At 37.3% G+C, this 12,243-nt stretch overlaps 1 protein-coding gene and 1 pseudogene across 1 annotated transcript; both read left to right on the top strand.

The window, feature by feature from the left end:
• The first annotated feature begins 605 nt into the window (after positions 1–605).
• LOC137715386 (protein LHCP TRANSLOCATION DEFECT) lies at positions 606–2,396 on the top strand. The gene is made up of 2 exons (XM_068454695.2): positions 606–941; positions 2,012–2,396. The coding sequence occupies exons 1-2, from the start codon at positions 681–683 to the stop codon at positions 2,267–2,269; spliced, it is 519 nt and encodes a 172-aa protein (XP_068310796.2). The 5' UTR covers positions 606–680; the 3' UTR covers positions 2,270–2,396.
• An 8,099-nt stretch (positions 2,397–10,495) lies between these two features.
• On the top strand, positions 10,496–11,661 carry LOC148697823 (serpin-ZX-like; annotated as a pseudogene).
• Positions 11,662–12,243: the final 582 nt, after the last annotated feature.

The raw sequence follows: 12,243 nt of genomic DNA, 5'->3' as shown, positions 1-12,243 counted from the left end.
AATAAATGGCATGAAAAATTGTAGAATGGTCGTGAAAGAAGAACATAAATATATATCATGTTAGAAGCATAAATAAATCAAATTTGATATGTTTCTAGATTTTTAAAACATATGTCTACTAGATTCTAAAAGGTACGAATGTTTAATCTAACAAATAGAACAACGAGGCATTTAAATCTAAACGCTCCCATAAATACGGAGTGAATCCTAAAAAGGTGTTGTTCAAACAAGATTTCTCAGTTGAAGCTATCCTTCAAGTTTCTTTTTGTTTTCAAAACAACAATTTTAGCTGAAGAAGTAAATCATGTCAATTGGTTAGAGTAGTGTGTCCACCCAACTACAATTGAGTTCCATCCATTTTCCTATAGATTTTAGTAGTTGAAAATATGTTCTCAACCTCTTTCGAAAACAAATTCAAACCTGAAGGGTGCAGAATCCTACGATGTATTTAGATCAAAAGAAAAATAAGAGGAAATTGTTTTGACCCTCGTTTTTTTCTTCGTAATCTGGTGGGGCCACAAAAGTCAACAAATTTAGTATTCCAAAAGAACGGCTACGATCGCTTCTCTACGAGAACCGTGAAAGATGAAGGCACGGTTTATCTTCTCCACCTTTAGACATGAGTGGATAGGAGGGAGTGATCGAACTGAGAACTCCCACAGTTTCACAGAAACTCAGCAATGGCTTTAATTCCTTGTACTACAGCTGCCACCCACTTATTCTTCAGCAACAACTCCTTCAATTCTCCAACCAAATTCAGTACCCGGTTTCTGGGTACTCGGAATAGGCTCGGGTGGGTCCGACCCGTTGGTATTGGAGCCTCCAACGGGTCCAGAGCCAAGTGCTGGTTCAAATTTGGTAAAAACGGTGTGGGTGCTGAAGATGCTGGCATATATGGAAGCCAATCCCGTGATGATTATGATAAAGATGACGTTGAACAGGTTCTTTTACTTTCTCTCCTCTCTCTCTCTCTCTCTGCAACAATTTTAATTTTCTGTTTAATATTCTGTTGAGCATATATGATGATGTTTCATGACTAGCTAAATATTACACTTATATTTTGGATTTTTAGTGGATGAGGTGAATTCTATATCGATATTAGTACTCTAAGCTAGACTAAGAGGACAGAGGGAGAGTTTGGACGCAGTGTGTGTAAGGGAAAGGCTCTATCCACCAAGATGAACGAGATCGAGAAATTTGTTCATCAAAAGCACATGGTCCTAGTAAGTAAGAATGGTTTTGTTCTGCGAATATTTTAGGAAAAGTATCGAATTCTTTGGTTCGCGTTAGTTCCAAATATTCAAGAGGGAAGGATGAATGTAAGACTCTATTTGTGCACGTTGGCAAATGCTCTTCGAATTTTCTTTCTTCGTAAGTTTTGAGTTCTAGTTGTCTACCAAAAGGGAATTTGCTCAAGTAAATCTTAGGGCAGCAACGATATTTTGCTGACATATAAACGAAACAAAAACTTGCTCGGGACTGTTAAAAGCTTGAATTGATCTATCAACACTATAGCATTGGAGGCAATCTTTGAACTTGGTGCTAGCATCAATTGGATCCGAAATCTCAGACCTGAGTTCCAAATGTATCACATCTGTATGGAAGCCTAAGTTCTTGATGTCGGGAACAAGTTATATAGTATTCCCCTGTATATGTGCATCTATTGCACTACTTAGTAAATGGAAAATTGCAGGACAAGGATTTTCTTGCGGTCATGTTGTCGTTGATGACTCTTTAATTGTGTATAATTCCCAGGAGAATCTTATTTTTTAATCAGCGTCGCGATAGTATCTTGGTTGTGTAATGTACTTATTTGGTTTTTGAAAAACAAGTAAATCTAGACGAGGGGGAGAGGTAAGACCGGGTTACAAAGGGTTCATTTTATTGTTTATATGTTATTTCTGCAACCAGAGACATGAAATTGTTGCATACATGGACATGCTTATGGTTATATGTTACTTCTCAAATACGACCGCAGTGAAAAACTTATGGTTATGTCTTTTGATGACAGTATTTCAACTACATGGGCATGCTTGCTGTGGAAGGTACATATGACAAGATGAATGCTCTTCTAAGCCAAAACATCCACCCAGTAGACATTTTGTTGTTGATGGCTGCCTCCGAAGGTGACCAGCCAAAAATTGAAGAACTTTTAAGAGCCGGTGCTAGTTACTCCGTCAAAGACGCTGATGGGCGAACAGCTCTTGATAGGGCTGCCAGTGACGAAATCAAAAACTTGATTCTAGGTTTTTCAGTTCAGAAAGCATGATTTCGATAATTCCATTAGCTCATGTTTCCTTTTTTGGTTGAGTTTCTCATCGTGTAATATTTTCAATAGATGATTTACTGCATCAATAGCTAGAGGATTTGTCAATATATCCACTTGCTTTGATTTATTAGTTCTTTGTCATTGCGGATGTCGAGGCTCCAGGGTATCTATCTACTTTGAAGAACAAATGAATTGTTTATGAGAGACTATTAATTGAACTAAAATGTTTACCATATGAGTAAAATGGCTTTATAAGTTATAACTACGAATTTAGGGCTCGTCTGTCTGGAAGTGTTTTTTAAATGATTAAAAATGATTTTGGTAAAAATATTTTTGAAATCAATCTTTATTAAAATCGTACTACAGTCTGGTGGTATTCCTCTTCATTTGTAAGTGAAAGGTTTTAGGTTCAAATCTTGTGGATGGCGAATTCGGTACCAAATTAGGTTGCCCATTGTGTGGTTTAATTGAACTGCCCCTCCCCCCCCCCCCTCTTCTTTCTTAATGTAAAATATATCATTGTAATAAAAAAAATTAAAAAAAACACGGAAAAACACTTTAAGTGCTTCCTGCAAAAATCACATATCTGATGCTTCTTCTAAAAATCACTTAAAAGGTCTTTTAGAATCCAAAATCCATTTCACCAGAAGCACTTTCATTTATTTTAAAAGCACTTTGACACGTGAGGAAGACAATCAAAGGACATGGATGAAGTTATTGACTCAAAGGAGCCCAACAATGATTTTATTGTTACAATTTCGTTTCCTTGGTAACCTGATGATTAAGGATTGTTGCTCACTCACCCTTAGATTTGATATCAATGGTTGAGATTAAGACATAATCGTACCATTTAAACTTCACCCTTTGTCCAAGGGTGGGTGACCATGTTTTTCTTAGTCACTTGTGACCAAGAAAACATCCTTGATTAGGATAATCGGGTAAACATATTTGCATCACCTCTCTATTAGAGATATGGCTTACCTGGTCCACAATAATTAGAAAAATAGCATAAATGTGGTCTACCAATAGGGTTGTTTTGTGCTTTGCCTGACTTTTTATTAATGAAAAACTACAATATTTAATGCGATAATGAAATTTTGAAATTTGATTTAGAATAATACCATGTTATCTCTCCGTCTCACCCCCTTCCCTCCGCCTTTGTACATGTGTGTATGTGGCTTTTCCGTCTGTATCATATATACTAATTTCTGATATTTATGCTGGTGTTTGTCCTCCGAACAAAGACTGCTAAAGCAACTACTTTAGACTTCAGGTGGACAAAACGCTGGCGGATTACATATTCCATTTTTTGTATTCCCGCTTCTGCAGCATCTCGAATAGCAGTTGGAAGACTCTGGAGGGTAGGCATGCTAGCTATATTCAAATATTGTTTCTCGGCAGGGTGTTGGAGTTGTGGACTGTGTCTGAGAAAAAAATTTGGGAGGTGCGCCTCGTAGAGGTTTGTTGCATTTTCTTTGAAGGCATTGATATAAGCGTATGATGCTTTGATAAGATGTTGTTGTGGTGAGTTTACACGGGTAACCTTTTACTGTACTCCAATATCTTAATTCACTTTGTTGAAATATGGCAACTTCAGTTAGGTATCATGTTGATGATGCTTTACCACAGTGACAAAAAACAATTATACCTATATCCATAGCATAGAGTCATTGATATATTTTATATCACACGTTTGGCATTGAACTAGAGTGATTGGTATGTTGTGAGGAGGGGTTCAGCATGGCTGCTTCATTTTGTTACTTGGATAGCCTGATAGGCTACAATGAAGTGGACTGCGGTCTCGGGTGTCTATAGTTGTAATTGCGCGTCTCGTATCAAATGAGTGACAATGGTGGCGGCGGTGGTGCAGGGTTGCTGGTGGGTGGGGCATCAACCAGGTGGGCCATTTTTGGTGATGGTGGTTGTGGTTGTGGTCGTTTTGGTGCAGGCTAACTAATGGATTCTATCTCAGTTCTCTAATAACTCAAAAAAAGCGAACAATTTCATCGAATATTTCTTATTTATAGCAGTAATTTCTAAATTTCTGAACTATGATTATTGTCTTAGTAGCCAACTTTAATATCGGTAAACGCTTTGCACAAATGTTGCCACAGCGGCACAAAAGTTGCCGCTGTTTCTAGGTATGTGGGTGTTTCTTTCAGTTCTGGTGGTCTTCCGATTCCTCGCGAAAAGATAAGACTTTGTGGCTGATCACCAATTCATGTATCTTTCATCAAAGATGAAAGGACTGGAACGATATAGTTTATTGGTCCCGTTTTCAATCTGCTCGAAATTAGTAATTGTCCGTCTCTCTCCGTAAATGAATTGTTCGTCCAGTTGATTTAAAAAAATTAATAAAAAGATGGCCCACGTGACTCTCTCTCACGCTTCATCACATGCAATCTCTGTCTCTCTCTCCAATCTCCCCTTCTTTTCCAACTTAAAAAACCTGCACCTCCCAGCAACCCACCACCATACCTCCAGGCTCCAACTCCTCCGCCTACACCCCCTTCTTCTTCTCCACCCCTCCCAACCCCTCTCCTACGATACCCGCTGCCATACAGAGACCCACACTACGGCGGCTCGCCTTCGATATTATCAAACACTATGCACACTGAGTGATCCAAAACTAAACAAACATAGCTAAATTTTGATCATGTTTTCCTCCTTTTTTTACTCCTATTAGTCACTAAACTCCAGAATGCAATTGAAGTTCGTCTGAATTCCACAAAAACCCCAACCAATTACAGAAATTAGGCTTCGAACTAAGTATGCAAACAAGGCGAATCAAACCCAAAAGGGAAAACAGAGGAGGGTGTACCTGAGAGAGTTCTCGGAGAACAGAGTCGGAGTTGTTGAAAACTGAAGCAGAAAGGAACGACGTTACCGAAAAATGTAGAAGCCTTGAATGGTGAATGATTCTTGGAATGAGTCGCGGACTAAGTCGCTCTTTTTAAGACGTTTCGCGGCTCTGCCCAAAGTGTGCAAGCAGTTCATAAACACCACGTTGTTCCTCGGATAAAACAACCCAGACGCTTCTTCTTTTGATAAGATTCTTCCTTGCACACCGGAAGAACCTTTGAACTCACATCTTTTCGAAATGTTGCTTTTTAAATCAATATATGTAAAATTTTTTCTTCTTCTTTTAACCCTCTACTGTCGCATCACTTATATGTTTACATATATATATATATATATATTATATATATAAATAAAGAGACGTTGAGGGGGTAATTGGGGTTGCAAAACCGTAGCAAATCAAAATGGACAAATCATAAAAGCCACAACGGGAAAGAATATATATATATATATATTATATATATATAAATAAAGAGACGTTGAGGGGGTAATTGGGGTTGCAAAACCGTAGCAAATCAAAATGGACAAATCATAAAAGCCACAACGGGAAAGAATCAAAACATAAGTAAATTCAAATTGAAACAGAAAAAAAACGGTTCGATTGCATGTTTCATATTCAGGGGAGATAACTCCTTAGGCCAAAATTAATTGACTTTTAATATTGGTAATAAAACAAAACATAAATATATTTAAATAAAAACATAACTGCTCTAACAATCCCCCACTTGTTTTTATTTAAAATATATATCAAGCAACATATCATAAAGCCAGCACATTACGGCCATGTGCTTGTATCCCAGTATAGTGAACGCTCTAGAAACTTGCCCAAGATTTCATAGGAAGCGGCCTCACTTCCACATTCACATAGGTAAGACTATCAAGGATATTCCTGTAGCTATATATCCCACTCAACATAGAGTATAGACCTTACTAAGAGAAAAAAAATCTTAACCTAAAAAACGTTTCAGGATGTCATGCTTCTTAGGGATGGACATGGAATGAATTTCCAAATTAAAATTAGTAAGACTTCACTCATTACCCTTTGAACCTATTTCTTGGGATCTCCAGTCTATAGGTTGGGTTGCTATCACAAATGACTCAATTTTCTACAGACTTTAGTCCCATCCCTTTCGAGGTTTTCCAAACCTTTTCTCGTGCTAGTCATTTCGTCAAAGGATCAGCCAAGTTTTCTTCAGACTGTATATGATCCACTCTTACAGCTCCATAAGAGATTACGATGTGCTATCACAATGGATCAAAATTGCTGGATCGGTTTCTCCCATAAAGGGGTATCTAAAAGTAGGTTTAGAAATTTTAGAAGAATTAGAACCCCCACTATTTCTAAGATTAAAAGGAAATTTATTTTCATAAGAATCAGCATCAAGTGACTCAATTATGACATGATTTTTCAAATCATAAAATCTGTATGCTTTGCTATTACATGCATAACCAATAAAAACACATTCATATGCTCTACTAGCCAATTTCGATCTTTTTGGATCAGGTTTACGAACATAAGCTAAACAACCCCAAGTTTTGAAATACAACACATTTGGTTTCTCATTTTTCCAAATTTCATAAGGAGAAATATTCATTTTTGAATTAGAAATTCTATTGAACACATAACATACAGTCAACACAATTTCACCCCACCAATAAGAAGCAGCTCCAGAACTAAGCAAAGTAGCAACAGTCAATTCACAAAGAGTTCGATTTTTTCTTTCCGCTTTACCATTCATTTCAGGAGAATAAGGAGCAGTAGTTTCATGAATAATTCCATGAGACTTAAACAAATTAACAAATTCAATGGATTCATATTCTTGTCCTCTATCATTACGAAATCTTTTAATCTTACGATTAAATTGATTTTCAACTTCAGTCAGGAAAGTTTTGAACATGTCAATAGCTTCACTTTTATTTTTCATAAGATAGACGAAATAGTAATTTGAACAATCATCAATAAAGGTAATAAAATAATGTTTTCCATTTCTAGTTAACACTCTATCAAATTTACATATATCGGAATGAATTAAGTCAAGTGGTTTAGATTCTCTATTGACACATTTAAGTGAAGTTCTAGTGATTTTAGCTTGACTACAATATTCACATTTTTCAAAATCATTCAATGATAAGTTAGGTAAAAAGCCTAAGTTACTCATGTTCTTAACCAAGTGTTTGTTAACATGACAAAGTCTAGTATGCCAAGTATTAAAGGAAGACAACATGTAAGCAGAAGTAATCATTTTATCAGTATTCAATTTAAACATTCCATCAGTAGCATATCCCTTTCCCACAAAACCCCATTTTTAGTAAGAGTATACGTATCTGATCCAAACGTTTGAGTGAATCCAGCCTTGTTGAGAAGAAAGCTCGAGACAAGATTCTTCCTTATCACCGGAGCATGCATCACATCCTTCAGTATCATGGTTCTTCCAGAGGTGAACTTCAATTCCACCTCTCCAGTACCAGCAATATCAGTTGAGTGCAAATCACCCAACAAGACCTTCCTTCCCTCAGTCACATAATAGGTCTTGAAAAGGGAACGATTGTAGCAAACATGGCAAGAAGCGCCAGTTTTCACCCACCATCCCTCGGATCCATCAACTACGTTGATTTCTGATATCATTACAATCAGTTGCTCTTCAAAAAGATTTACCTGAGAAGCAGAGTTTTCCTTATAATGCATGGCAGATTGAATACGTCTTAAAATTGTTGAGAACTGAAATAGAAAGGAAAGAAGTTACCCGAAAAATGTAGAAGCCTTGAATGGTGAATGATTCTTGGGATGAGTCGCAGACTAAATCACTCTCTTTAAGACGTTTCGCAGCTCTGTCCAAAATGTGCAAGCAGTTCACAAACACCATGTTGTCCCTAGGATAAAACAGCCCAGAACCTTCTTCTTCTGATAAGATTCTTCCTTACACACTGGAAGAACTGTCGAACTCACACCTTTTCGAAATGTTGCTTTTTAAATCAATATATGTAAAACTTTTTTTTTCTTCTTTTATCCCTCTACTGTCGCATCACTTATATGTTTATATATATATATATATATATATATATATATATATATATATATATATATATATATATATATATAAAGAGACGTTGAGGGGGGTAATTGGGGTTGCAAAACCGTTGCAAATCAAAACGGACAAATCATAAAAGCCACAACGGGAAAGAATCAAAACATTAGTAAATTCAAATTGAAAAAGAAAAAAAACGGTTCGATTGCATGTTTCATATTTAGGGGAGATAACTCCTTAGGCCAATATTAATTGACTTTTAATATTGGTAATAAAACAAAACATAAATATATTTAAATAAAAACATAACTGCTCTAACATTGTCGTAGTTGAGCGTCTGGAGGAGGGAGTGAATCTGGCTCGGGGAGTTGGCATTGTTGAGAGTGCAAAAATTGCCAACGTCATCATGATGTCAGATCCAACTCAGGCACAAGGTCAGGCAAGGATTGCCTGAAAAAGTAAAGTTTTGTGAAGTAGCTGAATGAAAATGTGGTTTTCATATATCCCTCTTCACTTATAATTAAAAGGTCTTAAATTTGAATAATGTGGATGACGAATTCGATGTTAATTTATTTTCTCACTCGTTAACGTATCAAAAATGAAAAATTATTAAACACCCCAATAAGATGAAAGCATTGCTAAACGTTTTGAACTTCATAAACCTTTTTTTTTTTTTTTTTTTTTTAATTCAATGTCTTTCTTCTATGTCCAACCTTTTGCGTTTTGTTCTTTAATTTTTTTTCCCCACAACTATAAATGCATGACAAGCGGTGAGGGATGGTTGCTGGAGTTAGAGCCGAAAAGACACTATTTGGACGGTTCGGGTGTGGGGCCTGTGGGCTGTGTTAGTAGGGCAACAAAATTTGTATACAAGGAGCAACTCTACCCGAGGCTACAGCCCGGTGGACAGGCAATCCAAAAAACCCAATAGCCTCCCTCCCTTGCTCCAGCCCATGCGGATGATTGGGCTTGGGGGAGGCCCAGTGAACAGGCCAGGCGGGAACCCACAGCCTGAGGGCCAACTGATGCAAGGCTGACATTAACCATGTTATAAAATTAATAAAACATGTAAAAAATTAATTAAAAAAATGTAAAAAAATTAATTAAAAAATCAGAAAAAATTAAAAAAAAAAAAAAAGATTTAATTTTTCTATAAATATGTTATCATTATCTTCCAACTTACACCACAATTTTATATTTTCTCAAATACTTTGGATTGTAATTTCTTATTTAATGACACGTGGTACAACGAGACCGATTAAAAATTTTATCCGAAATTACAAATAAAATTATTTTTTATTATTTTATAAAATAAAAATACTAATATTTTATTGCTTATTGTCATGACTATTCAGTTGAGGGCTTTGATATGCTGGAGTTGCTCTAAGACCATGCAAAGTTGTCAAGCCATGCTAAAGTAGAATCTCCGTCTTCGGAATCTCCACCTCAGTTTAGGTTTCTTGCATATCAAGTTTATTATAATTGTGATTGTAAACACAAATTTCCTGTGACAAATGAGACAAGAACATGTGTACAAAATAGATTTGTATTAATGAATTTGTAGGGTTACAATCTTCTTACAACTTGATCCTCTAATTCGATCTCCGAAATGTGTAGATACGTAGTGTTGTTGATCCAAGGGTCGTGATGATTTGATCTTAGATAAACGAATGCCACAAGGTTTTGACTCTTGGCAATAGAGGAATAGGCACGTGTAAGGGTGCTTCATGGTTCTTCACGGGATTTGATGAAAAACACGAAGGGTTTTCCAAGTCTTCTCAAGTGTTTGAGTGTTTAGGTGCTTGAGAGCTTCAAAGTTTCAAAGCTTCAGCGTCTAGGTATGAAATGATTTCTAGACCTCTTTCTTTGTCTTAGAGCTTCATACTTATAGACTTTCCAAGCCTTGACTATGGATGGATTTGGCCTTGATTGTGAGCTTGATTAATTGATGAAAGAACTAAGCCTTGACTCCATCAATTAACATTTGATATAATTAAATTAAAATCAAATAATTCCTTTCCGCCAAGTGTTGACACGTGTCCTTCTTGATGACTCGTCCAATTTTGTTGAGTCACACGCCATGTGTACAATTTGGGTGACACGTGGCGCATGCTATGTATGCCCTGGCCTGTCAAAACTTTAATGCATTGGTGAGCATTTATTTCATCGAAATTTCAATGTCTACTGTGATTAATATAGAATTCCTGCCCATAATAAATAAATAAACCAAATTTTACCCCGTCTTGATATGAGATTTAGAACTTATTAAACTTTTAAACCCTAGAGTGGCTGGCAAGGAGTCCAACAGTACAGCTACACCAGCATTCAACAGAAAGAGACAATGTTTGGAGATCAATCTTCGTTGTTCCCCTTTGGAGCGCCGTTATTGACCCTGGCCTTCAGTAAGCTGTCTTCAACACTAACCTTGGGGATCTGTCTTCAACCCTAATCTTTGGGACCCTGTCGTCGACCCCTGCCTTCGGGCTGCCATCGTCGAACCCAGCCTTCAAGCCGCTGTCTTGGAAAGCAGGCTTCAGGCCGCCATCTTAGAACGCAGGCTTCATGCCGCTGTCATAAAACCCAGCCTTCAGCTCGCTGTCTTGGAACTTAGCATTCGGGACACCATATTGGAACCTGGCCTTTGGAAATTGGAACTCAATCAACTTTCCGGCAGCAACAACACCAGGCGCTATCGTTTCACTTTCAGCAGCCTCAGTCTGCTGACGCCTTTGAATTTCAGAGTCTGTTTTGTATGCCTTTGGGTTAAGGAGTCTCTCCCTATCAAACCTTCTGTCAAAGAGGTTGTGGACACTACTTACAAGGCGGATATAAAGCATGTTAGTTTCCATAACCCTTAACAACTGAGACGTCAAGTGAATTTATAAGCCAAAAAGGTGAGGAAAGGCCTTATCACTGAGGCTCTTCCTCCTAAGTCAGTTAACAAGAAAACCATGGTTATATTTTCAAATGCCTTATACTTCAAAGGCCTTTAGAGCAACAAGTTCGATACATGGAAAACAAAAAGACGACTACTCCCACATTCTCAACAGTATTTCTATTAAAGTGCCGTTCATGAGAAGCTCTGAGAACCAATTTGTAGAAGCCTTTGATGGTTTCAAAGTCTTGAAGCTTTGTTATGCATGAGGTTAAGACAAGAAGCGACATTTTTTGATGTACTTGTTGCTTGCAAATGCAAGATATGGGCTACCAACTTTGGTCGAAAGAGTTTGTTTCGAGCCTGGATTCTTAGATCACCACCATCCGTTAAGGCGAGTGGAAGTTGGTGACTTCAAAATCCTAAGGTTTAAGTTTAGCTTTGCGTTTAAAGCATCCGACATCCTCAAGGATTTAGAACTGGTGTTGCCTTTCAATGCTAAATGTGATTTAATAGAAATGCTGGATTCATCTCCAATTAGTACCAAAATTTATCATAAATCCTTGATTAAAGTTGATGAACAAGGCACAAAGGCTGCTGTAGCTCCAAGGATTAAAGAAAGCCAAAGTTAATAGCCAAGTGGTCATGCGGGCTCGTCTACCTTTGTAAGTAAGGCGTCTGGCTGCTGATTCTATGGCTAACAACTTTGCAAAAGTTCTACACAAAAACCTACAGCTATTTAGGCTATGTGGGTTTGTCTACTTATAGTAAAGTAGCACACCTGCAATTGGTCTAAAAGTCAAAGGTTAGGCGTAAACAAAAGAAGCGAAGATGAAGAAAAACAGAGGAGGCAAGTTTATTAAATTTTCTAGCAAAATTGATAAACAAAAAGCAAAGGCTGATGGAGTTCAAGCAAAGCAAAGGCAATAAGGAAAAGAAAGAAAATCCTAAAGGCTACCTTAAAGACTACTCTTCAGCAGATTGGACATCCCACAACTACTCGACCGCCATACCTTCAACAGTCACCACATTTTTAACAACGGCATCATACAGCGCTTCATTCTCGGTTGCCCCAGCCTAGGCACCAACTTCTCTGACTACTTCACCAATGAAAGCCTTGAAAGTTAAGGCAATCAAGTCTCCAGAGAAATAGAGGTCTTGAAGTCATTCCTAGTAAACTCAAAGTCAGATAGCCTACCAAAGAGATGATCTAC

This window comes from Pyrus communis, chromosome 3 (genome assembly GCF_041283825.1).
Source record: "Pyrus communis isolate YQ-2024b chromosome 3, ASM4128382v1, whole genome shotgun sequence".
NCBI lineage: Eukaryota > Viridiplantae > Streptophyta > Magnoliopsida > Rosales > Rosaceae > Pyrus > Pyrus communis.
Note: the sequence above shows the minus strand (reverse complement) of the source record. Positions and strands in the feature narration are given on the sequence as shown.